The 27802-nt window shown below is 40.9% G+C and overlaps 1 protein-coding gene across 3 annotated transcripts in view; it reads left to right on the top strand.

The window, feature by feature from the left end:
• Nucleotides 1-27513, top strand: part of ZNF169 (zinc finger protein 169) — a 59206-nt gene extending 31693 nt beyond the window's left edge. For 2 of the 3 annotated variants that reach the window (XM_022564579.2, XM_089913000.1), the window contains one exon: nucleotides 16613-27513. In XM_022564579.2, the coding sequence (XP_022420287.1) occupies nucleotides 16613-18162 (1550 nt within the window). In that variant the 3' untranslated portion in view covers nucleotides 18163-27513. The remainder of the gene's footprint in view (nucleotides 1-16612) is intronic. The other variant, XM_089913001.1, reaches the window with a different exon arrangement.
• The last annotated feature ends 289 nt before the right edge of the window (nucleotides 27514-27802 follow it).

The following is a 27802-nucleotide window of genomic DNA, read 5'->3' on the forward strand; positions in this document are numbered from 1 at the left end:
AAAATGTGTAGGTTTAGTTTATACTTTTAAAAATGGTTATATATGATTCCATTATATGAATATTTTAATGCAGATGAATTATCTTGTCCCTTCTTTTGGACATTTGAGTTACCTCCAGTTTTTGGCTATGAAATAATGTTGCTGTATATTCTTGCTACCTCCTTGGAAACACATGCTAGAGTTTCTCTCAAGATGCATACCTAGGAGCACAGTGGCTGGTTCATGGGCATGGGTAGCCTCAACTTGATTAGATTGCCACATTGTGTTCTGAAGCTGTTCAACACCATTTTATACTCCCAGCAGCAGTGATGAGTTCTTGTTCCACATCCTCACATTTTTCACCCATCTGTTAGGTTTGTGGTGAAATCTCATATGGGTTTTGCTTTCCAGTGAGCGTGAGCATCTCTTCCTGTGTTGATTGGCCATTGGTGTTTCCTTTTCTGTGATTTGACTGTTCACGGTATTTCCCTACTTTTGATTTGGGCCATTTCTGTCATTGACTTGTAGAAATTCCATACACATTCTGGGAACATTTAGGTCTTTAATCCAAGTGGAATTAGTTTTATGTGAATGTTGGGAGGTAAGGATAAATTTCTGCCTTTTTTTTTCATTCTTTTATTTTCAACATTCCTGGCGTTTTATTTTTGTTTTGTTATTTATTTGCTTCTAAATACAACCATATATCTGTACTTGTACTTTACAGCAAACTCAGTGCTTTTTTCTTTTTTAAAAAATAACTATTATATAAACTATAATTATAGTATAATAGAAAAACGTTATTATGGTATAATAGTTAAGGGATAATTATAAGGTATATTATCAAAGTGTAATAAACTACATATATTTAAAGTGTAGAATTTGGTAAGTTTTGACATCTACACAGCCATGAAACCATTGTCATGATCCATATCCTGAGCATACCTTTCACCCCAAAGTTTCCTTGTGCCTCACTGTAATCTCTATCTCGTGCTTCTGCCAGTCCTCCCCTTCCTCCCATACCCGGGCAACCACTGATCTGCTTTCCATCATGGATTTGTTTGCATTTTTAGAATTCATATAAATTGAATCATATAGAATACATACTGGATTCTTTCACTTAACATAATTATTTTGAATTTTATCCATAATGTTGCATGTATCAATAGTTCATTTCTTTTTATTGCTGAGTAGTAATATAGATATCACAATTATTTAGCCACTCACCTGTTAAAAGAAATTTGAGTAGTCTCCAGTTTTGATGAATACAAATAAAGCCTGTATGAACACTCATGAAAAGTCTTTGTGTGAACATACGCTTTTATTTCTTTTGGATAAATACCTGGGACTGGAGTGGCTGGGTTGGATGATAGAGGGTATATTTAACTTTTTGTGAAACTCACAAAGTGGCTGCACTATTTCACATTTCCACCAGCAGTATATGAGAATTCTGGATGTTCCACATATTTGTCAATGCTTAGGTATTATGATTTCAATTTTAAGCATTTTCATAGCCAGTAGTGGCATCTTATGTGGTTTTACTTGACATTTTTCTAATGACTAGTGATGTTGAGAACCTTTTCAAGTGCTTATTTGCTATCTGTATATCTTTGGTGAAATGTCTTCTCAAATCTTTGGCCCATTTGAAAAGTTGGTTTTTTATGTTTTTATTATTGAATTTTGCAAGTTTTTCATATATTCTGTATAGAACTCCAGTATCAGATATTTGATTTACAAGTATTTTCTCTGTGGCTTGCTTTTTATTCTCTTAATAGTGTCTTTCAATGAGAATTTCTTAATTTTGGTGAAGTCCAAAGTTTCAATTTTTTCTTTCATGAATTTCACTTTTGGTGACATATTTAAGAAATCTTTCCCAAAATGAAGGCCAAAAAGAGTTTCACATATTTTTTCTTCTAAAAGTTTTATAATTTTTACTTTACATTTAGGTCTATATCTTGAATAACTTTTTATACTTGGTACCAGGTCTGGATTTAAGTACAATTTTTCTTTCTTTCTTTTCTTTTGTATACAAATATCCAATTTTCCAGCACCATTTATTGAAAAGACAACCCTTTCTTTACTGAATTTCCTGTGCACCTTTGTGGTAAATCAGTTGTGTATGGGTCTATGTCCAGACTCTTTTTCACTCCTTTCTTTATCTATCTTGATGTCAATACCACATAGTCTTTTTTTATTAATTAATTAATTAATTTGTTTTAATTAATTAATTTTACTTTATTAGTTATTTTTTGGCCACATTGGGTCTTCATTGCTGTGTGCGGGCTTTCTCTAGTTGCAGTGAGTGGGGGCTACTCTTCATTGTGGTGTGCAGGCTTCTCATTACGGTGGCTTCTCTCGTTGCAGAGCATGGGCTCTAGGGCACGCGGGCTTCAGTAGTTGTGGCTCACGGGCTCTAGAGCACAGGCTCAGTAGTTGTGGTGCACGGGCTTAGTGGCTTCACAGCATGTGGGATCTTCCCAGACCAGGGCTTGAACCCATGTACCCTGCATTGGCAGGCGGATTCTTAACCACTGTGCCACCAGGGAAGCCCTATTTATTTATTTTATTTATTTTTTGGCTGTATTGGGTCTCTGTTGCTGCGTGCGGGCTTTCTCTAGTTGCAGCGAGTAGGGGCAGTGTGTGGGCTTCTCATTGCAGTGGCTTCTTTTGTTGCAGAGCACAGGCTCTAGGCACGCGGGCTTCAGTAGTTGCAGCATGTGGGTTCAGTAGTTGTGGCTTGCGGTCTCTAGAGAAATGGCTCAGTAGTTGTGGTGCACGGGCTTAGTTGCTCTGTGGCATGTGGGATCTTCCTGGACTAGGGCTCACACCCATCTCCCCTGCATTGGCAGGCAGATTCTTAACCACTGTGCCACCAGGGAAGTCCCAATACTATGTAGTCTTGATTACTGAAGCTTTATAATAAGTCTGGAACTTAGTATAAATCCTTTAACGTTTTTTCTTTTTTCAAGTTGTGCTAGATTCTTTGCATTTCCACATGAATTTTAGACTCAGCTTGGCAATTTTCACAAAAAAAAGGCCTGCTGGGATTTTGATTGGGAGTTGAATGTACATCAATTTGAGGAGAATTTACATGTAAATAATACTCTGTCATCCAGCATATGAACACAGTCGATCTCTATTTTTATGGGACTTCTTAATTTTTGTCAGCATTGTTTTGTAGTTTTTCATACACAGGTCTTATGCATCTTGTCAGATTTATCCCTCTGTGTTTCATATTTTTGGTGCTATTTAATGTACTTTAAAATTTCAGTTTTCAATTGTTTGTTGATAGTATATAGAAATACAATTAATTTATGTATAATGATCTTGTATCTGGTAAATTTTCAAAACTTACTTCTCAGTCCTAGCAGGTTTTGTAGATTGTATAGGATTTTCTAAATAGATGATTAAGTTATTTGTAAGTGAGTATAGTTTACTTCTTTCCATTCTTTACGTCTTTAATTTCTTTCTTGCCTCATTGCACGGTGAGAAAATCAGTGCAATGATGAATTTAAATGGTGAGAGTAGACATCCTTTCCTTCTTCCTGATCTTATGGGGAATACTTTCCTCCTAAGTGGAAGTTTTATAGCTGCCCTTCAGCAGCTTGACAAACTTCCCTTCTATTCCTTGTTTGATGAGTTTTTATTGGGAATGAATGCTGGATTTTGTCCAATTTTTTTTGGCATCTTTAGAGATGATCATGTGTGTTTTTCTTTTTTAGCCTTTTAATTTGGTAAATTACAGTTTTTTTTTCTTCTTAAACCAACCTTGTATTTCTGTAATGCAATGCACTGACCTTATTCAGATTTTACCAGTTTGACCTTCACTTTTGTGTATGTGTATGTTTATTTAGTTCTATGAAATTTTATACATGTACATTCATGTAACTACCACTATATTCAAAGATACAGGACAGTTCCATCACGAGGATCCATTCTGCTACCCTTTTATAGTCACAGCCAACTCCCTCACTCCTCCCCTTCTCTTCTTCTGGTAACCACTAATCTGTTCTTTGTCTCTATAACTTTGTCACTTCAAGAATGTTATATGAAAGAAGTCATATCATATGTTACCTTTGGGGATTGCTTTTTTTCACTCAGCATAATTTTCTTTTGAGATCCATCCAAATTGTTGCATGTATCAGTATTCCATTCCTTTTATTGCTGAGTAGTAGTCCAATGTATGAATGTACCACAGTTTGTTAAACCATTCATCCATTGAAGGACATCTGGGTTCTGTATAGTTTTTGGCTATTATGAATAAAGCTGCTATGGACATTTGTGTATAGGTTTTTGTGTGAACGTAAGGTTTTCATTTCTGGCATAAATGCCCAAAAGTGCAAGTTTCTGGCTTATATAAATATATCAATATGTTTAGTTTTGTAATAAAGTGCCATACTCATTTCCAGAATGGCTAAACCATTTTACATTCCCACCAGCAGTGTTTGAGTGATCCAGTTTGTCTGCATTCTTGCCAGGATTTGGTGTTAGCACTATTTTTTTAAAAAAACATTTATTTATTTATTTGGTTGCACCGGGTCTTAATTGCAGCAGGTGGGCTCCTTAGTTGCAGCATGCGAACTCTTAATTGTGGCATGCATGTGGGATCTGGCTCCCTGAGCAGGGGTCGAACCCGGGCCCCTTGCATTGGGAGTGTGGAGCCTTAACCACTGTGCCACCAGGGAAGTCCCAGCACTATTTTTTATTTTACCCATTCTAATAGATTGCTAGCAGTATCTCCTTAGTTGGTAAGAGTAAGTAGTTTAGTGCAAGCAGCTCCTCTCTGGAGAGAGCTGAGTAGCTGAGCATATCTGAGTTAAGTGCACTGTATCAAGGCTTTACTCTTCTTAGAAAGAGACTTGTGTTCTCCCATGGGTAGGTAAAAAGCGTATGAGTCCCTGTTTATGGGTGGCTATTGCTGTCATTTTGTGAGGTCTTCATGGCATGTCCCTAGCATCTACTCATTCTGCTCAGATGATCTTTATCCCCAGGTGGATGGCAGATATAAGTGTGTCTTAAGATCTGATCTGACCAGCAAATGGTTCTGGCAAAGACGATCTAACAAGTGCTGAGAGGAAAGACAGAGTCTACTCCTGGGTTAGCTCATGTGAGTGGTTGGCAGGAAGGGACCCATGGGCTCATTTCCAGGGTGTCCACTTGAGCATCTCCAGACACTGCAGTTTTAAAAGGGCCAACTTCTGGCAGCTCATCTCAGCTTAGTGGGCCCCATGAAAGGTGGTTGGCCCCAGGAGTAACGGGTAGCATGCATATCATTACCTAGAGCTGTTTATTTGTTTAAGGTGGAATTAACTTAAAAGGAAATGCGAAATCTTTTTTTTTTTTTTTTTTTTTTACATCTTTATTGGAGTATAATTGCTTTACAATGGTGTGGTAGTTTCGGCTTTATAACAAAGTGAATCAGTTATACATATACATATGTTCCCATATCTCTTCCCTCTTGTGTCTCCCTCCCTCCCGCCCTCCCTATCCCACCCCTCTAGGTGGTCACAAAGCACCGAGTTGATCTCCCTGTGCTATGCGGCTGCTTCCCACTAGCTATTTTACATTTGGTAGTGTATATATGTCCATGCCACTCTCTCACTTTGTCACAGCTTACCCTTCCCCCTCCCACTCTCTCACTTTGTCACAGCTTACCCTTCCCCCTCCCCATATCCTCAAGTCCATTCTCTAGTAGATCTGTGTCTTTATTCCGGTCTTACCCCTAGGTTCTTCATGACATTTATTTTTTTCTTAGATTCCGTATATATGTGTTAGCATACGGTATTTGTCTTTCTCTTTCTGACTTATTTCACTCTGTATTACAGACTCTAGGTCCATCCATCTCACTACAAATAACTCAATTTCGTTTCTTTTTATGGCTGAGTAATATTCCATTGTATATATGTGCCACATCTTTATCCATTCATCCGATGATGGACACTTAGGTTGTTTCCATCTCCTGGCTATTGTAAATAGAGCTGCCATGAACATTATGGTACATGACTCTTTTTGAATTATGGTTTTCTCAGGGTATATGCCCAGTAGTGGGATTGCTGGGTCATATGGTAGTTCTATTTGTAGTTTTTTAAGGAACCTCCATACTGTTCTCCATAGTGGCGGTACAAATTCACATTCCCACCAGCAGTGCAATAGTGTTCCCTTTCCTCCACACCCTCTCCAGCATTATTGTTTCTAGATTTTTTGTTGATGGCCATTCTGACTGGTGTGAGATGATATCTCATTGTAGTTTTGATTTGCATTACTCTAATGATTAATGATGTTGAGCATTCTTTCATGTGTTTGTTGAAACTCTTTATATCTTCTTTGGAGAAATGTCTATTTAGGTCTTCTGCCCATTCTTGGATTGCGTTGTTTGTTTTTTTGTTATTGAGCTGCGTGAGCTGCTTGTAAATTTTGGAGATTAATCCTTTGTCAGTTGCTTCATTTGCGAACATTTTCTCCCATTCTGAGAATTGTCTTTTGGTCTTGTTTATGCTTTCCTTTGCTGTGCAAAAGCTTTTAAGTTTCAATAGGTCCCATTTGTTTATTGTTGTTTTTATTTCCGTTTCTCTAGGAGGTGGGTCAAAAAGGATCTTGCTGTCATTTATGTCATAGAGTGTTGTGCCTATGTTTTCCTCTAAGACTTTAATAGTTTCTGGCCTTACATTTAGGTCTTTAATTCATTTTGAGCTTATTTTTGTGTATGGTGTTAGAGAGTGTTCTAATCTCATACTTTTACATGTACCTGTCCACTTTACCCAGCACCACTTATTGAATAGGCTGTTCTTTCTCCACTGTACATTCCTGCATCCTTTGTCAAAGATAAGGTGACCATATATGCGTGGGTTTATCTCTGGGCTTTCTATCCTGTTCCATGGATCTATATTTCTGTTTTTGTGCCAGTACCATACTGTCTTGATTACTGTAGCTTTGTAGTATAGTCTGAAGTCAGGGAGCCTGATTCCTCCAGCTCCGTTTTTCATTCTCAAGATTGCTTTGCCTCTTCAGAATATTTTGTGTCTCCATTACAAGTTGTGAAATTTTTGTTCTAATTCTGTGAAAAATGCCAGTGGAAGTTTGATAGGGATTGCATTGAATCTGTAGATTGCTTTGGGTAGTAGAGTCATTTTCACAATGTTGATTCTACCAATCCAAGAACATGGTATATCTCTCCATCTATTTCTATCATCTTTAATTTCTTTCATCAGTGTCTTGTAATTTTCTGCATACAGGTCTTTTGTCTCCTTAGGTAGGTTTATTCCTAGATATTTTATTCTTTTTGTTGCAGTGGTAAATGGGAGTGTTTTCTTGATTTCACTTTCAGATTTTTCATCATTAGTATATAGGAATGCCAGAGATTTCTGTGCATTAATTTTGTATCCTGCTACTTTACCAAATTCATTGATTAGCTCTAGTAGTTTTCTGGTAGCATCTTTAGGATTCTCTATGTATAGTATCATGTCATTTGCAAACAGTGACAGCTTTATTTCTTCTTTTCCGATTTGGATTCCTTTTATTTCCTTTTCTTCTCTGATTCCTGTGGCTAAAACTTCCAAAACTATGTTAAATAATAGTGGTGAGAGTGGGCAACCTTGTCTTGTTCCTAATCTTAGTGGAAATGGTTTCAGTTTTTCACTGTTGAGGACGATGTTGGCTGTGGGTTTGTCATATATGTCTTTTATTATGTTGAGGAAAGTTCCCTCTATACCTACTTTCTGCAGGGTTTTTATCATAAATGGGTGTTGAATTTTGTCGAAAGCTTTCTCTGCATCCATTGAGATGACCGTATGGTTTTTCTCCTTCAGTTTGTTAATATGGTGTATCACATTGATTGATTTGCGTATATTGAAGAATCCTTGCATTCCTGGAATAAACCCCACTTGATCATGGTGTATGAACCTCTTAATGTGCTGTTGGATTATGTTTGCTAGTTTTTATTGAAGATTTTTGCATCTATATTCATCAGTGATATTGGCCTGTAGTTTTCTTTCCTTGTGATATCCTTGTCTGGTTTTGGTATCAAGGTGATGGTGGCCTCGTAAAATGAGTTTGGGAGTGTTCCTCCCTCTGCTATATATTGGAAGAGTTTGAGAAGGATAGGTTTTAGCTCTTCTCTAAATGTTTGATAGAATTTGCCTGTGAAGCCATCCGGTCCTGGGCTTTTGTTTGTTGGAAGATTTTTAAACACAGTTTCAATTTCAGTGCTTGTGATTGGTCTGTTCATATTTTCTACTTCTTCCTGATTCAGTCTTGGCAGGTTGTGCATTTCTAAGAAGTTGTACACTTCTTCCAGGTTGTCCATTCTATAGAGTTGCATAGAGTTGCTTGTAGTAATCTCCCGTGATCTTTTGTATTTCTGCAGTGTCAGTTATTACTTCTCCTTTTTCATTTCTAATTCAATTGATTTGAGTCTTCTCCCTTTTTTTCTTGATGAGTCTGGCTAATGGTTTATCAATTTTGTTTATCTTCTCAAAGAACCAGCTTTTAGTTTTATTGATCTTTAATATCATTTCCTTCATTTCTTTTTTATTTATTTCTGATCTGATTTTTATGATTTCTTTCCTTCTAACTTTGGGTTTTTTTGTTCCTCTTTCTCTAATTGCTTTAGGTGCAAGTTTAGGTTGTTTATTCAAGATGTTTCCTGTTTCTTTAGGTAGGATTATATTGCTATAAACTTCGCTCTTAGAACTGCTTTTGCTGCATCCCATCGGTTTTGGGTCGTCGTGTCTCCATTGTCATTTGTCTAGGTATTTTTTGATTTCCTCTTTGATTTCTTCTGTGATCACCTTGATATTAAGTAGTGTATTGTTTAGCTTCCATGTGTTTGTATTTTTTACAGATCGTTTCCTGTAATTGATATCTAGTCTCATAGCATTGTGGTTGGAAAAGATACTTGATACAATTTCAATTTTCTTAAATTTACCAAGGCTTGATTTGTGACCCAAGATATGATCTATCCTGGAGAATGTTCCATGAGGACTTGAGAAAAATATGTATTCTGTTGTTTTTGGATGAAATGTCCTATAAATATCAATTAAGTCCATCTTGTTTAATGTATCACTTAAAGCTTGTGATTCCTTCTTTATTTTCATTTTGGATGATCTGTCTGTTGGTGAAAGTGGGGTGTTAAAGTCCCTTACTATGAATGTGTTACTGTCGATTTCCCCTTTTATGGCTGTTAGTATTTGCCTTATGTATTGAGGTGCTCCTATGTTGGGTGCATAAATATTTACAATTGTTATATCTTCTTCTTGGATTGATCCCTTGATCATTATGTAGTGTCCTTCTTTGTCTCTTCTAATAGTCTTTATTTTAAAGTCTATTTTGTCTGATATGAGAATTGCTACTCCAGCTTTGTTTTGATTTCCATTTGCATGTAATATCTTTTTCCATCCCCTCACTTTCAGTGTGTATGTGTCCCTAGGTCTGAAGTGGGTCTCTTGTAGACAGCATATATATGGGTCTTCTTTTTGTATCCATTCAGCCAGTCTGTGTCTTTTGGTGGGAGCCTTTAATCCATTTACATTTAAGGTAATTATCGATATGTATGTTCCTATTCCCATTTTCTTAATTGTTTTGAGTTTGTTATTGTAGGTGTTTTCTTTCTCTTGTGTTTCTTGCCTAGAAAATGTTCTTTAGCATTTGTTGTAAAGCTGGTTTTGTGGTGCTGAACTCTCTCAGCTTTTGCTTGTCTGTAAAGGTTTTAATTTCTCCATCAAATCTGAACGAGATCCTTGCTGGGTAGAGTAATCTTGGTTGTAGGTTTTTCTCCTTCATCACTTTAAATATGTCCTGCCAGTCCCTTCTGGCTTGCAGAGTTTCTGCTGAAAGATCCACTGTTAACCTTATGGGGATTCCCTTGTGTGTTATTTGTTGTTTTACCCTTGCTGCTTTTATTATGTTTTATTTGTATTTAATTTTTGACAGTTTGATTAATTTGTGTCTTGGTGTCTTTCTCTTTGGATTTATCCTGTATGGGACTCTCTGTGCTTCCTGGACTTGTTTAACTATTTCCTATCCCATATTAGGGAAGTTTTCAACTATAATCTCTTCAAATATTTTCTCAGTCCCTTTCTTTTTCTCTTCTTCTTCTGGAACCCGTATATTTCGAATGTTGGTGCATTTAGTGTTGTCCCAGAGGTCTCTGTGACTGTTCTCAGTTCTTTTTAAACTTTTTAAAAATTCTGCTCTGCAGTAGTTATTTCCACTATTTTATCTTCCAGGTCACTTATCTGTTCTTCTGCCTCAGTTATTCTGCTATTGATCCGTTCCAGAGTATTTTTAATTTCATTTATTGTGTTCTTAATCATTGTTTGTTTCATCTTTAGTTCTTCTACGTCCTGTTAAATGTTTCTTGCATTTTGTCTATTCTATTTCCAAGATTTTGGATCATCTTTACTATCATTATTCTGAATTCTTTTTCAGGTAGACTGCCTATTTCCTCTTCATTTGTTAGGTCTGGTGGGGTTTTATCTTGCTCCTTCATCTGCTCTGTGTTTTTCTGTCTTCTCATTTTGCTCATCTTACTGTGTTTGGGGTCTCCTTATTGCAGGCTGCAGGTTCGTAGTTCCCGTTGTTTTTGGTGTCTCTTCCCAGTGGCTAGTGTTGTTTACGTGGGTTGTGTAGGCTTCCTGGTGGAGGGGACTAGTGCCTGTGTTCTGGTGGATGAGGCTGGATCTTGTCTTTCTGGTGGGCAGGTCCACGTCTGGTGGTGTGTTTTTGGGTTTCTGTGGACTTATTATGATTTTAGGCAGCCTCTCTGCTAATAGGTGGGGTTGTGTTCCTGTCTTGCTAGATGTTTGGCATAGGGTGTCCAGCACTGTAGCTTGCTTGTCGTTGAGTGAAGCTGGGTGTTGGTATTGAGATGGAGATCCCTGGGAGATTTTCGCCATTTGATATTACGCGCAGCTGGGAGGTTTCTTGTGGACCAGTGTCCTGAAGTTGTGTCTCCCACCTCAGAGGCACAGCACTGACTCCTGGCTGCAGCACCAAGAGCCTTTCATCCACACCACTCCGAATAAAAGGGAGAAAATGTAGAAAGAAAGAAAGAGGATGAAAGAAAATAAAATAAAGTAACATAAAATAAAGTTATTAAAATAAAAAATAATTATTAAGAAAAAATGTTTTTAGAAAGTAAAAAAAAAAAAAAAAATGGAAAGATCGAACACTAAGACAAATGGTGAAAGCAAAGCTATACAGACTAAAGCTCACACAGAAGCATACACATACACACTCAGAAAAAGAGCAAAAGGGGAAAAAATAATAAATGTTGCTCTCAACATCCACCTCCTCAATTTGGGATGATTCATTGTCTATTCAGGTATTCCAGAGATGCTGGGTGTATCTAGTTGACTGTGGAGATTTAGTCCACTGCTCCTGAGGCTGCTGGGAGAGATTTCCCTTTGTCTTCTTTGTTCGCACAGCTCCCGGGGTTCAGCTTTGGATTTGGCCCCTCCTCTGCATGTAGGTCGCCGGAGGGCGTCTGTTCTTCGCTCAGATAGATCGGGGTTAAAGGAGTAGCTGACTCGGGGGCTCTGGTTCAGTCAGGCCGGGGGGAGGGAGGGTTACGGGTGTGGGGTGAGCCTGTGGCATCAGAGGACAGCATGACATTGCACCAGCTTGAGGTGTGCCGTGTGTTCTCCCAGGGAAGTTTTCCCTGGATCACGGGACCCTGGCTGTGGCAGGCTGCAGAGGCTCCCGGGAGGGGCGGTGTGGATAGTGACCTGTGCTCGCACACAGGCTTTTTGGTGGCGGCAGCAGCAGCCTTAGCGTCTCATACCCATCTCTGGGGTCCGCGCTGTTAGCCTCAGCTCGTGCCCATCTCTGGAGCTCCTTTAAGCAGCGCTCTTAATCCCCTCTCCTCGCGCACCAGGAAACAAAAAGGGAAGAAAAAGTCTCTTGCCTCTTCAGCAGGTCCAGACTTTTCCCCGGACTCCCTCCTGGCTAGCCGTCGTGCACTAACCCCTTCAGGGTGTGTTCACGCTGCCACTCCTCTCCCTGCGCTCCAACCGAAGCCCGAGCCTCAGCTCCCAGCCCCGCCCGCCCCGGTAGGTGAGCAGAGAAGCCTCTCAGGCTAGTGAGTGCCGGTTCGCACTGATCCTCTGTGCAGGAATCTCCCCGCCTTGCCCTCCGCACCCCTGTTGCTGTGCTCTCCTGTGCGGTACCGAAGCTCCCCCCTCAGCCAACTGCAGTCCCCGCCCGGGAAGGGGCTTCCTAGTGTGTGGAAACCTTTCCTCCTTCACAGCTCCCTCCCACTGGTGCAGGTCCCATCCCTATTCTTTTGTCTCTGTTTCTTCTTTTTTTCTTTTGCCCTACCCAGGTACGTGGGGAGTTTCTTGCCTTTTGGGAGGTCTGAGGTCTTCTGCCAGCATTCAGTAGGTGTTCTGTAGGAGTTGTTGCACGTGTAGATGTATTTCTGGTGTATCTGTGGGGAGGAAGGTGATCTCCGCGTCTTAGTCTTCCGCCATCTTCCTGAAAATACCCACGAAATCTTAAGTATACTAGTCTGTGAGTTCAAACAATGCATATACCTCCAAAACCCAAACTTTATCAAAATACAGATCATTACTTTTATCCACATAGTTCCCTTGCGGCCCATCCCAGTAAACCCCTGCTCCTACCCCTCAGAGGTACCACTGTTCTGATTTTATTTCACCATTGATTAGTTTGGTCCACTGTACAATTTTGCATAAATGGAATCATTTAATATGTTCTTGTTTGTTTAAGGCTTCTTTCACTCAGTAGTTTGTTTTTTGTTTTTGTTTTTTTGTGGTATGCGGGCCTCTCACTGCTGTGGCCTCTCCCGTTGCGGAGCACAGGCTCTGGACGCACAGGCTCAGTGGCCATGGCTCATGGGCCCAGCCGATCCGTGGCATGTGGGATATTCCCGGACCGGGGCACAAACCCGTGTCCCCTGCATCGGCAGGCGGACTCTCAACTACTGCACCACCAGGGAAGCCCGACTCAGTATAGTTTTTAAACTTCATCCATGTTGTTGCATACATCAGTAGTCTGTTCTTTTTTTAAACATCAAATAGCATTCAATTATATGAATATATGACTGTTTATCCATTCTCCTTAATAGACACCTTGATGGCTTCCAGTTTTTAGTCATTTTAAAAAAGTTGCTATTGGGCTTCCCTGGTGGCGCAGTGGTTGAGAGTCCACCTGCCGATGCAGGGGACACGGGTTCTTGCCCCGGTCCGGGAAGATCCCACATGCCGCAGAGCGGCTGGGCCCGTGAGCCATGGCCGCTGAGCCTGCGCGTCCGGAGCCTGCGCTCCACAACGGGAGAGGCCACAACAGTGAGAGGCCCGTGTACCGCAAAAAAAAAAAAAAAGAAAGTTGCTATTAACATTCTTATGCTGAGAATTTTTTGTTTGTTTTTGGTAAACCTTTGTTTTCATTTCCTTTGGATAAATACCTAGGGTATATTAGTTTTCTAGGGTTGCTGTAATAAATTACCACAAACTTAGAGGCTTAAAACAAAGAAATTTATTCTTTCACAGTTCAACATCAACATACTGGAGGGGCTGGCTACTTCTGGAGGTTTTGAAATGGAGTCTGTTCTTTGTCTCTCTTAGCTTCTGGTGGTTGCTGGCAATCCCTAGTATTCCTTGGCTTGTAGCTGTATCACTCTAATCTCTGCCTCTGTGGTTACATAGGCTTCTTCCTTCTATATGTATCTTTATCCAAATCACTCTCTCCTTGTAAGGATTCCAGTCATTGAATTAAAGCTCATTCTAATCCAGTATAACCTCATCTTAACTTGATTACATCTGCAAAGACTCTATTTCAAAATTAAGGCCACATTCACATGTTCCAGGTTGATATTAATTTTGGTGGGATAATATTCAACTCAGTACACTGAGTCATAGGGTAACTGTATGTGTAGTTTTATAAGAAACGACTAGAACTTTTCCAGAGTGGTTGTACAATTTCTCACTTCCATGAACAACAAACACATGAGAGTTCCTGTCACTTCACATCTTCCCCGACAGTTTTCATTTTATTTCTGGTGATGGATGTGTAGAGTTATCTCATGGGGGTTTCCATTTTGCTGACACTTAATGACAGTGAACCCTTCTGTATGCTTTCTGATCATTAATATGCATCATATACCTTACTTTGTGAGGTATACATTCAAATCTTTTCCCAATTTTTCTGCATTGTTTTTATTATTGAGTTCTTTATTAATCCCGGATACCAGTCCATTGTCGTTTGTACATTTTGCAAACATCCTCTCAGTCTGAAACTTTTCTGTTCATTTTCTTAACAGTAACTTTTGATGAGCAGATATTTAATATTGAGGAAGTCTAATTTTCCTCTGTCATGGCAGCCTGTGACCAGCGAAGTTAATACATAAAATTAACCATCACATATGCTAATATTTCTTTTATATTTTCTTAAAATCACAGAGATGGCATATTATGAAAGTTGTCCAATTTCCAGGGATTAATTCTGATTAATATTGAAAATGTTCCCTTTCTACATTTGTGGACCAAGTCTTAAAATTCTTTAAATTGTTTAAAAGCAGTGAATGCACAGCATTCTTTCTTCTGCTGTAATCCAGTGTCTATGGTCATTTGTTTAACTCACTGCTATACTTTCCTTTCTCACAACTGCAGCTGCAGAAGGCAAAATTTCTTTAAGGAGCCATTAGACATGGATTTTTTTTTCCTTTGGAACATTTAAGTTCATGTACAATTATTGAAGTAGTTACTGGTCTGAAAAATCAATTGGCATGAGAGCAGCTGTAGATTATAAAAGAATTTATAAACTGATTAACTTTTTTCTACATCATGGAAATTTTTGTGACTAAGTGAAAAGCATTACCTTGGTAACATTTTGTTTTTTATTTCTCCTTCTATTGAGGAACTTCTGGATGTTTAAAACCAAAGTGAACTTTGTAATTCTTAATCACTTTTAGCTAAAATTTGCCACATTACTAGATAGGCACAAAAATGATGAATGAGTAGTCATTAGAGGCTATAGTTCCCATAAGGGCAGCGTTAACTATTTAAATCAGTCACCGTATTTTATACAGAAGACACTGAACGGCACACCTGTAATGATGTGCCGTTTACCACTGGCCTTAGACTTTATGCCTAGGCGGGAGAATAAACAGGCCAACGAGAAGGCAGGGGCTGCTTTTCTCTCCCCATCACAGACAAGGAGACAGTAGTGCAATACTGAAAGCTCAGCTGTCAGAACTTTAGAATTACAACAAAGTATTTCTTGGAAACTGCAGGCCAGAAATGTACATACATGCCACGAATTTTGAAAATGTGGACAGCCTAGCTTAACACAATAAACTTACTGATAGTTCAATGAGCTGAACTAGAGACCAACCATGGTGGGACCCCTGACTGAAAGGATGTTCACTTTCACAGTGAAAGTCCAGCAGGGTCAGCACTTGTGATTATCAAGGCCATTTCACAGGAGCCTCTAGGTCTAGCAACACACACACACACACACACACACACACACACACACACAGAACTAAATTTACTGAATAGTTTGCTGAGGGGCTTTTAAGTGTTAGGAAGGGGTTTCATGGTACCTCTTCTTGTTAGTATTGAAAACTAGCCTCTTAGACCAGATGGAATGAGTAGTTTTCTGTAAAAGGGTCAGGTCGTAAATATTTTAGTCTTTGTAGCCTTTATGTTCTTTGTTGCAACTACTCACCTTTGTTGTTGTATGTGAAAGCTTTCCATAGACACAAGATGAAGACAGAGTGTGGCTGTGGTCTAATAGACCTTTATTTACAAAACACCTAGTTGGCTGTAGTTTGCTGCCCAGTGTTATAGACGGTTCATAAAATACATCTCACTTTTGATTGATGAAGAAAGAATCAGGTAGGTCTGCAAAGGCTTCTGGCAGATAGAAGCAGAGTAATGGAGCAAGGCATACAAATTTGATATCTGTTAGAGCTATTTTAGGTGGAAAGTTTTCCATTTACAACAGTTAAAAAAAAAAAACACTGTGAAAAGCAGGTCTTGGTGGAGTCAAAATCCTTTAATGGGTTGCAGGCCTAGACTATGTTTTTGTGTTTTACTGCTGAATTCACACTCCCAGATAGAGAACCCACTGCATAATGCTCTAGGAAATACTTGTTTAGGATGGGGGAAACACCTTCCAGTTCATTTCCCACATGGGTCTCTGACCTGTCCTCTCTATTGCCTCCACCATGGGGCCTCTAGGTGGAGTGACTCCCTTTTTTGACTCCATCCTTTCTTGTAGGAAATGTCCCTAAAGAAATTTGTAATAAGTTATGTAGTTTAACTCTCAGTAAAAGCATATATTTGTAGATATTGTTTACATCAGTGTTAATGACTGTGGCTTGTAAGATAATTGTATTGGGGGCAGATGTACAACTCTAATGGCAGCAATTTTTAGGGCTAGAGCTGCCTGTGATGCTTTCTTAAAACTGTTTAAGCTGGGCTGATATTTAGAGCTGGCTCATTGTGTGGGTTTTATGTGTTGTAAAAGGATATACATTAATGTGTCACCCTGGGATGAAAGGTAGGTCTGTGAAGGAAATCTTTCCTATGGGAACATCTGAGGAATGACTGCTGGACAAGTGTTACCATCCACAAGGTACCTGTGGTGATTCTGACCGACACTTTCTCTCCAGCAGAACCAAGAACAGAATTCCAGCCCCATCTCTCCTGCCCAGTGAGTTTTTCCAGTCCACAGTTCCTCCATCAATATGTGTTCTGCGGTCACTTCCCTCAGATCTTCCCAGGTTCATCTGCAGGAAGCCACTTCCTACTAGAAGCTCCGAGCTGCTCGAGTAACAAAGCAGAAGATGGAGAGAGAGAAGGCTCTTGCGCTGTGTTTGGGAGGCTGCGGCTGAGCGGGACTTCAAGGGCATTCTTCAGCCCATCTCAAGGTCAGCCAGTAGACCAGGAAGGCAACAGTGGTGGAGGAATAGATCAGGGGGTGATCCCTGAGGAGACAGATGCAATGTTGACAGGGGCAGACATCTCAGAATCTGGAGCAGTCATATGTGAAAAATACAGACTAGGACTTAGCACAAAGTCAAGCCTCTTTAGCCTCCAGAAGCTTCATGTGTGCCCTGAATGTGGCAGAAGCTTCTACCAGAAGTCAGACCTCATCAAGCACCAGAGGACACACACAGGGGAGAAGCCCTATAGTTGTAGGGAGTGTGGGCGAGGCTTTGGCCGGAAGTCCTCACTCACCATACACCAGAGGAAACACTCAGGGGAGAAGCCCTACATGTGTAGGGAGTGTGGGCGACACTTCAGGTATACATCCTCCCTAACTAACCATAAGAGGATACACTCTGGGGAGAGACCCTTTGTATGTCAGGAGTGTGGGCGAGGCTTTCGCCAGAAGATTGCCCTCATCCTGCACCAGAGGACACACTTGGAGGAGAAGCCTTTTGTGTGTCCAGAGTGTGGAAGAGGCTTTTGCCAGAAGGCGTCACTCCTCCAACACCGTAGCTCACATTCGGCTGAGAGGCCCTTCTTGTGCCTTGAGTGTGGGCGTGGCTTCAGGCAGCAGTCGCTGCTCCTCAGTCATCAGGTCACACACTCAGGGGAGAAGCCTTATGTTTGTGCCGAGTGTGGGCACAGCTTTCGCCAAAAGGTCACTCTCATCAGACACCAGAGGACACACACAGGGGAGAAGCCTTACATGTGCTCTGAGTGTGGGCGCGGCTTTAGCCAGAAAGTCTCCCTCATGGGCCACCAGAGGACACACACGGGTGAGAAGCCTTATGTGTGCCCTGAGTGTGGGCGTGGTTTTGGTCAGAAGGTCACCCTCATCAGACACCAGAGGACGCATACTGGGGAGAAGCCTTATCTGTGCTCTGAGTGTGGACGTACCTTTGGCTTCAAGTCACTCCTCACCAGACACCAGAGGACACATTCAGGGGAGGAGGCTGATGTGTACGGAGTATGTGAGCAAAGACTTGGTCAGAAGACCCACCTCACCTCTGACCAGAAGACATACTCAGGAGAAAAGCCATGTGTGTGTGATGAGTGTGGACGTGGCTTTGGCTTCAAGTCAGCCCTCATCAGACATCAGCGGACCCATTCAGGAGAGAAGCCATATGTGTGCAGGGAGTGCGGTCGTGGCTTTAGCCAGAAGTCTCACCTCCACAGACATAAGAGGACCAAGTCTGGCCATCACCTCCTGCCACAAGAGCTGTTCTCTTGACGTTTCCTTTCTTTTCCCCATGAGTGTGTAGGTGGCAGAAATCACTAGGAAATGTTACACTTTCCTTAAATTCAGTCGAGGAAAAAAATGTTGCATTCTTTCAGTGATCTTAAGATAGTTGACTTATGGTTTACTTCTTGCACTAGCAATGTGTTTTAATTTGCTAGGGCTGCCATAACAAAATACCACAGACGTGGTGGCTTAAGGAACAGAAGTTTGTTTTTTCAAAGTTCTTGAGACTGGAAGTCCAAGATCAGTGTGTAGGCAGTTTGGTTTTTACTGAAGTCTCGCCCCTTGGCTTGCGGATGATTGCATTCTTGCTGAGTCCTGAATGGCCTTTTTTCTGTGTGTTTGCTTCTCTGGTATCTCTCTTCTTCTGAGTACACCAGCCATACTGGGTTAGGGCTCCACCCTATAACCTCATAATATTTACCTTTAAAAGTCACATTGTAGGTTATGGCTTCAATGTATGAATTTGGGGGAACAATTCAGTCTTAACAACTCCGCCCTCTGGACCCCCCAGATTCATATTCTTCACATACAAAATACATTCGCCCCATCTTAAAAGCTGCAAACATCTTAACCCATTCCAGTATCAACTCTAAATTCAAAATCTCACCTAAATCTCTTCTAAATTGAGTGTGGATGAGAGTAGAGGTACGTTTCATCCTTTGGCACAATTCCTTTCCAGCTGTGAACCTGTGAACCAGACAAGTTATTCGCTTCCAAAATACAATGATAGGATAGTCAGAGAATTCACATTTCCATTCTAAAAGTGGAAAGAAGGATTGCTGGGTCCCAAGCAAGTTTAAAACCTTGCAAGGCAAATTATGTTAGTTTTTAAGGCTTGAGAATAATCTTTAGCTATGTATTCTGCCCTCTGGTCCCACTGGGGTGGCAGCCCCACCTTCTGGTCTCACTGGGATGGCAGCGGTGATACCTGGCCCACTGAAACCATGGAAGAACCATATGGCTCCTCAGACATTTATTCTCTGGGCCTGCTTTGGAAATGGCAGACCTGCTGGTCTCTCTTTCACCTTTGGGGTCATTCTTTCCTTTTCTTGATGGATAATGTGTTTTTAGTCAGATAGATAGCTCTATTTTCCCTTCTTGTAGAATCTCAGAAATCTGACAGCCTGCCTTCATTCTGTCCCATCTAGGTCACCTTTAGTTCTACTGAGATGGTTGATTGGTTCCAAACTTACCTCTCTGTCTTTTTTATTTATTTTATTTATTTATTTTTGGCTGTGTTGGGTCTTCTTTGTTGCGTACGCACTTTCTGAACTTGCGGCGAGTGGGGTCTACTCTTCGTTGTGTTGCACGTGCTTCTCATTGAGGTGGCTTCTCTTGTGGAGCATGGGCTCTAGGCACGTGGGCTTCAGTGGTTGTGGCATGTGGGCTTCAGTAGTTGTGGCACAAGGGCTCAGTAGTTGTGGCTTATAGGCTCTAGAGTGCAAGCTCAGTACTTGTGGCACACAGGCTTAGTTGCTCCACGGCATGTGGGATCTTTCTGGACCAGGGCTCGAACCCGTGTTCCCTGCACTGGCAGGCAGATTCTTTTTTTTTAAATCCTTATTGGAGTATAATTGCTTTACAGTGGTGTGTTAGTTTCTGCTTTATAACAAAGTGAATCACTTATACATATACATATGTTCCCATACCTCTTCCCTCTTGCGTCTCCCTCCCTCCCGCCCTCCCTATCCCACCCCTCTAGGTGGTCACAAAGCACCGAGTTGATCTCCCTGTGCTATGCGGCTGCTTCCCACTAGCTATTTTACATTTGGTAGTGTATATATGTCCATGCCACTCTCTCACTTTGTCACAGCTTATTTTCTCCCATTCTGAGAATTGTCTTTTGGTCTTGTTTATGCTTTCCTTTGCTGTGCAAAAGCTTTTAAGTTTCAATAGGTCCCATTTGTTTATTTTTGTTTTTATTTCCATTTCTCTAGCAGGTGGGTCAAAAAGGATCTTGCTGTGATTTATGTCATAGAGTGTTCTGCCTATGTTTTCCTCTAAGAGTTTGATAGTTTCTGGCCTTACATTTAGGTCTTTAATCCATTTTGAGCTTATTTTTGTGTATGGTGTTAGGGAGTGTTCTAATCTCATACTTTTACATGTACCTGTACAGTTTTCCCAGCACCACTTATTGAAGAGGCTGTCCTTTCTCCACTGTACATTCCTGCCTCCTTTATCAAAGATAAGGTGACCATATGTGCATGGGTTTATCTCTGGGCTTTCTGTCCTGTTCCATTGATCTATATTTCTCTTTTTGTGCCAGTACCATACTGTCTTGATTACTGTAGTCTTGTAATATAGTCTGAAGTCAGGGAGCCTGATTCCTCCAGCTCCATTTTTCGTTCTCAAGATTGCTTTGGCTATTCGGGGTCTTTTGTGTTTTCATACAAATTGTGAAGTTTTCTGTTCTAGTTCTGTGAAAAATGCCAGTGGTAGTTTAATAGGGATTGCATTGAATCTGTAGATTGCTTTGGGTCATTTTCACAATGTTGATTCTTCCAATCCAAGAATATGGTATATCTCTCCATCTATTTGTATCATCTTTAATTTCTTTCTTCATTCTCTTATAATTTTCTGCATACAGGTCTTTTGTCTCCTTAGGTAGGTTTATTCCTAGATATTTTATTCTTTTTGTTGCAATGGTAAATGGGAGTGTTTTCTTGATTTCACTTTCAGATTTTTCATCATTAGTGTATAGGAATGCGAGAGATTTCTGTGCGTTAATTTTATATACTGCTACTTTTCCAAATTCACTGATTAGCTTTAGTAGTTTTCTGGTAGCATCTTTAGGATTCTCTATGTATAGTAACAGTGACAGCTTTACTTCTTCTTTTCCGATTTGGATTCCTTTTATTTCCTTTTCTTCTCTGATTGCTGTGGCTAAAACTTCCAAAACTATGTTGAATAAGAGTGGTGAGAGTGGGCAACCTTGTCTTGTTCCTGATCTTAGTGGAAATGGTTTCCATTTTTCACCATTGAGGACGATCTTGGCTGTGGGTTTGTTGTAAATAGCCTTTATTATGTTCAGGAAAGTTCGCTCTATGCCTACTTTCTGCAGGGTTATTATCATAAATGGGTGTTGAATTTTGTCAGAAGCTTTCTCTGCATCTATTGAGATGATCATATGGTTTTTTTCCTTCAGTTTGTTAATATGGTGTATCACATTGATTGATTTGTGTATATTGAAGAGTCCTTGCATTCCTGGAATAAACCCCACTTGATCATGGTGTATGATACTTTTACTGTGCTGTTGGATTCTGTTTGCTAGTATTTTGTTGAGGATTTTTGTATCTATGTTCATCAGTGATATTGGCCTGTAGTTTTCTTTCTCTGTGACATCCTTGTCTGGTTTTGGTATCAGGATGATGGTGGCCTCGTAGAATGAGTTTGGGAGTGTTCCTCCCTCTGCTATATTTTGGAAGTTTGAGAAGGATAGGTGTTAGCTCTTCTCTAAATGTTTCATAGAATTCGCCTGTGAAGCCATCTGGTCTTGGGCTTTTGTTTGTTAGAAGATTTTTTTTGTTTTGTTTTCTTTTTTTTTTTTTTTTTTGCCGTATGCGGGCCTCTCACTGTTGTGGCCTCTCCCACCGTGGAGTACCAGGCTCCAGACGCGCAGGCTCAGCAGACATGGCTTACGGGCCCAGCCGTTCCACGGCACACGAGATCCTCCCAGACCGGGACACGAATCCACGCCCCATGCATCGGCAGGCGTACTCCCAACCACTGCACCACCAGGGAAGCCCTGTTGGAAGATTTTTAATCACAGTTTCAATTTCAGTGCTTGTGATTGGTCTGTTCATATTTTCTATTTCTTCCTGATTCAGTCTTGGCACATTGTGCATTTCTAAGAATTTGTCCATTTCTTCCAGGTTGTCCATTTTATTGGCATAGAGTTGCTTGTAGTAATCTCTCATGATCTTTTGTATTTCTGCAGTATCAGTTGTTACTTCTCCTTTTTCATTTGTAATTCCATTTATTTGAGTCTTCTTCCTTTTTTTCCTTAGGAGTCTGGCTAATGGTTTATCAATTTTGTTTATCTTCTCAAAGAACCAGCTTTTACTTTTATTGATCTTTGCTATCGTTTCCTTCATTTCTTTTTCATTTATTTCTGATCTGATCTTTATGATTTCTTTCCTTCTGCTAAGTTTGGGGTTTTTATTTTGTTCTTCTTTCTCTAATTGCTTTAGGTGCAAGTTTAGGTGGTTTATTTGAGATGTTTCCTGTTTCTTAAGGTAGGATTGTATTGCTATAAACTTCCCTCTTAGAACTGCTTTTGCTGCATCCCATAGGTTTTGGGTTGTTGTGTCTCCATTGTCATTTGTTTCTAGGTATTTTTTTTATTTCCTCTTTGATTTCTTCATTGAACACTTCGTTATTACGTAGTGTATTGTTTAGCCTCCATGTGTTTGTATTTTTTACAGATCTTTTTCTGTAATTGATATCTTGTCTTATAGCGTTGTGGTTGGAAAAGATACTTGATACGATATCAATTTTCTTAAATTTACTAAGGCTTGATTTGTGAACCAAGATATGATCTGTCCTGCACAATGTTCCATGAGCACATGAGAAAAATGTGTATTCTGTTGTTTTTGGATGGAATGTCCTATAAATATCAAATAAGTCCATCTTGTTTAATGTATCATTAAAAGCTTGTGTTTCCTTATTTATTTTCATTTTGGATGATCTGTCCATTGGTGAAAGTGGGGTGTTAAAGTCCACTACTATGAATGTGTTACTGTCGATTTCCCCTTTTATGGCTGTTAGTATTTGCCTTATGTATTGAGGTGCTCCTATGTTGGGTGCATAAATATTTACAATTGTTATATCTTCTTCTTGGATCGATCCCTTGATCATTATGTAATGTCCTTCTTTGTCTCTTGTAATAGTCTTTATTTTAAAATCTATTTTGTCTGATATGAGAATTGCTACACCAGCTTTCTTTTGGTTTCCATTTGCATGTAATATCTTTTTCCATCCCCTCACTTTCAGTGTGTATGTGTCCCTAGGTCTGAAGTGAGTCTTGTAGACAGCATATATATGGGTCTTGTTTTTGTATCCATTCAGCCAGTCTGTGTCTTTTGGTGGGAGCCTTTAATCCATTTACATTTAAGGTAATTATTGATATGTATGTTCCTATTCCCGTTTTCTTAATTGCTTTTGGTTTGTTATTGTAGGTCTTTTCCTTCTCTTGTGTTTCTTGCCTAGAGAAGTTCCTTTAGCATTTGTTGTAAAGCTGGTTTGGTGGTGCTGAACTCTTTCACCTTTTGCTTGTCTGTAAAGGTTTTAATTTCTCCATCACATCTGAATGAGATCCTTGCTGGATAGAGTAATCTTGGTTGCAGGTTTTTCTCCTTCATCACTTGAAGTATGTCCTGCCAGTCTCTTCTGGCTTGCAGAGTTTCTGCTGAAAGATCAGCTGTAACCTTATGGGGATACCCTTGTGTGTTATTTGTTGTTTTTCCCTTGCTGCTTTTAATATGTTTTCTTTGTATTTAATTTTTGACAGTTTGATTAATATGTGTCTTGGTGTGTTTCTCCTTCGATTTATCATGTATGGGACTCTCTGTGCTTCCTGGACTTGATTAACTATTTCCTTTCTCATATTAGGGAAGTTTTCAACTATAATCTCTTCAAATATTTCTCAGTCCCTTTTGTTTTTTTCTTCTTCTTCTGGGACCCCTATAATTTGAATGTTGGTGCGTTTAATGTTGTCCCAGAGGTGTCTGAGACTGTCCTCAGTTCTTTTCATTCTTTTTTCTTTATTCTGCTCTGCAGTAGCTATTTTCACTATTTTATCTTCCAGGTCACTTATCTGTTCTTCTGCCTCAGTTATTCTGCTATTGATCCCTTCCAGAGTATTTTTAATTTCATTTATTGTGTTGTTCATCATTCCTTGTTCCCTCTTTAGTTCTTCTAGGTCCTTGTTAAATGTTTCTTGCATTTTGTCTATTCTATTTCCAAGATTTTGGATCATCTTTACTATCATTATTCTGAATTATTTTTCAGGTAGACTGCCTATTTCCTCTTCATTTGTTATGTCTGGTGGGTGTTTATCTTGTTCCTTCATCTGCTCTGTGTTTTTCTGTCTTCTCATTTTGCTTATCTTACTGTTTTGGGGGTCTCTTTTTTGCAGGCTGTAGGTTCATAGTTCCCATTGTTTTTGGTGTCTGTCCCCAGTGGTGAAAGTTGGTTCAGTGGGTTGTGTAGGCTTCCTGGTGGAGGGGACTAGTGCCTGTGTTCTGGTGGATGAGGCTGGATCTTGTCTTTCTGGTGGGCAGGTCCACGTCTGGTGGTGTGTTTTGGGGTGTCTGTGGACTTATTATGATTTCAGGCAGCCTCTCTGCTAATGGGTGGGTGTGAGTTTCTGTCTTGCTAGTTGTTTGGCATAGGGTGTCCAGCACTGTAGCTTGCTTGTTGTTGCCTGAAGCTAGGTGTTGGGTTGAGATGGAGATCTCTGGGAGATTTTTACTGTTTGATATTATGGGGAGCTGGGAGGTCTCTTGTGTATCAGTGTCTTGAAGTTGTGTCTCCCACCTCAGAGGCACAGCACTGACTCCTGGCTGCAGCACCAAGAGCCTTTTATCCACACGGCTCAGAATAAAAGGGAGAAAAGGAAGAAAGAAAGAAAGAGAGAGAGAGAGAGAGAGAGAGAAACACAGAAAGAAAGAAAGGATAAAAGTAAATAAATTAAAATAAAATAAAGTTATTAAAATAAAAAATAATTATCAAGGAAAACAATTTTTTTTAAAGAAAAAAACAAAACAAAAAAACCCCAAAAGAAAATGGACGGATAGAACCCTAGGACAAATGGTGAAAGCAAAACTATAGAGACAAAAATCTCCCACAGAAGCATACATATACACAGTCACAAAAAGAGGAAAAGGGTTAAAAATAATATACCGTTGTTCCCGAAGTCCACCTCAATTTGGGATGATTCTTTGTCTATTCAGGTATTCCGCAGATGCAGGGTGTATCTAGTTGACTGTGGAGATTTAATCCGCCACTCCTGAGGCTCCTGGGAGAGATTTCCCTTTCTGTTCTTTGTCCGCACAGCTTCCGCGGTTCGGCTTTGGATTTGGCCACGCCTCTGTGTGTCGGTCGCCGGAGGGCGTCTGTTCTTCACTCAGACAGGACGGGGTTAAAGAAGCAGCTGATTTGGGGGCTCTGGCTCACTCAGGCCTGGGCAAGGGTGGGGTACGGAGTGCGGGGCGAGCCTGCGGTGGCAGAGGCTGGCATGACGTTGCATCAGCCTGAGGCGCGCCGTGTGTTCTTCCAGGGAAGTTGTCCCTGGATCACGGGACCCTGCCAGTGGCGGGCTGCACAGGCTCCTGGGACGGGAGGTGTGGATAGTGACCTGTGCTTGCACACAGGCTTTTTGGTGGCGGCAGCAGCAGCCTTTGCGTCTCAGGCCCGTCTCTGGGGTCCGCGCTGATCCCGCGGCTCACGCCCGTTTCTGGAGCTCCTTTAAGCAGCGCTCTTAATCCCCTCTCCTGGTGCACCAGGAAACAAAGAGGGAAGAAAAAGTCTCTTGCCTCTTTGGCAGGTCCAGACTTTTCCCCGGACTCCCTTCCGGCTAGCCGTGGTGCACTAACCCCATGCAGGCTGTGTTCACGCCGCCAACCCCAGTCCTCTGCCTGTGCTCCAACCGAAGCCTGAGCCTCAGCTCCCAACCTCGCCCACCCCGGCGGGTGAGCAGAGAAGCCTCTCAGGCTGGTGAGTGCTGGTTGGCACCGATCCTCTGTGTGGGAATCTCTCCACTTTGCCCTCCGCACCCCTGTTGCCATGCTCTCCTCCGCGGCTCCGAAGCTTTCCCTTCTGCCACCCACAGTCTCCGCCCGCGAAGGGGCTTCCTAGTGTGTGGAAACCTTTCCTCCTTCACAGCTCCATCCCACTGCTGCAGGTCCCATCCCTATCCTTTTGTCTCTGTTTATTCTTTCTTCTTTTGCCCTACCCAAGTACGTGGGGACTTTCTTGCCTTTTGGGAGGTCTGAGGTCTTCTGCCAGCGTTCAGTAGGTGTTCTGTAGGAGTTGTTCCACATGTAGATGTATTTCTTGTGTATCTGTGGGGAGGAAGGTGATCTCCGCGTCTTACTCTTCCGCCATCTTCCTACACTCTTCCCTGGCAGGCAGATTCTTAACCACTGTGCCACCAAGGAAGTCCCTAAACATTGTCTAGCCACACCATAGTATCCTTTCCAGAACATGCTTTCTCATTTTTTACAACACGGATAGGCTGAGAAATTTCCAAATCTCTAAATTCTGGTTCTCAAAATTCTGCTTGACATTTCCTTCAAGTTATCTCTGTACTCCCACATTTTACTACAAGGAGGAAGGCAAAACCAGGTTTCACCTTCAACGCCTTGCTTAGAAATCTCCTCAGCTAAATATTTGTCACTCATGTCACAATTTCTACTTTCCACAAAATACTGGAACACAAGCCAGGTTCTTTACCACTTTATAACAAGGACTGTCTTTCCTCCAGTTTCCAGTATCATGTTCCTCATTTCTATCTGAGACTGCACCATAATAACCTGTAATGTCTGTATTCCTACCAACAGTCTGTTCGAGGCAATCCAGGCTTTTTATAACAAGTGCCTCAGACCTCTTCCAGCCTCTATCTATCACCCATTTCCAAAGCCATTCCATATTTTTAGATATAACTCTCAGTACCAAAACTATTCTTTTGCTAACGCTGCCGTAACAAAACCAGAAGCTGGATGGCTTAAGCAACAGAAATTTATTTTTTCAGTTTTGGAAGCTGAAGTCCAACAGCAAGGTGTCAGCAGGGTTATTTTCTATTGAAGTCTCTCTTCTTGGCCTTCTTGCATCCTCACATAGGTTTTCTTCTGTACATGTGCTGGAGAGAGGGAGTGAGCTCTGGTGGCTCTTACTCTTACAAGGACACCAGCCCTACTGGATTAGGGCCCCAGCTTTATGCTACCATTTAATCCTTTTTTGTTGTTATTGATTACACCATTTAATCTTAATTTTCTCCTTATAAGCCCTACATCCAAATACTGGGGGATTAGGGCTTCAACCTGTGACTTCTGGGGGGAAGAATTCAGTTTATAACACTGCCTTCTGGATACCCCAAATTTATATCTGGCCAACAACTATGCCATAAAGGTGTGTTCTGACTTTTGCTTTTCTTTCCCCGTGAGTGTGAACGTGGCAGAAATCACTAAGAAATGTTCTGCTTTCCTGAAATGGAATGGAGGGGAAAAATGTTGCTTTCTTTCAGTGTTCATTAGTTGGTCTATCACTTGCTTTCTAAGCAGCAGTGCTTCTCTATATTTTATGGCTTCTTGTTTTAATAAACTGCTTCTTTGCAAAGTTGCACACCTGGTTATGTACCTTATTTACTCACCTCTCAAGAGCCTCCAGGTATTCAGCCTCTTGGGAGACATGAGAAAGTCACTGTCTATTTTGTTCTGGACTCTGGTTCTGTAGAGGGAGAGCAATATTATAATAGCCTTCATCTTTACCCTTCTTAAGTCCTCCAAAGCCATATGAGATCTCCAAGCCATACACTCAGCACCACCCCCAACAGCTGATTGAAAGGAATCCATTAATACCCATCCCTGCAGTCCTAGGCCCACTGGCTGTGCATACATGCCACTGATTA

Source organism: Delphinapterus leucas, chromosome 6, assembly GCF_059928025.1.
Source record: "Delphinapterus leucas isolate spDelLeu-1000000601 "Yukka" chromosome 6, BTC_Dleu_Yukka2, whole genome shotgun sequence".
NCBI classification, from domain to species: domain Eukaryota; kingdom Metazoa; phylum Chordata; class Mammalia; order Artiodactyla; family Monodontidae; genus Delphinapterus; species Delphinapterus leucas.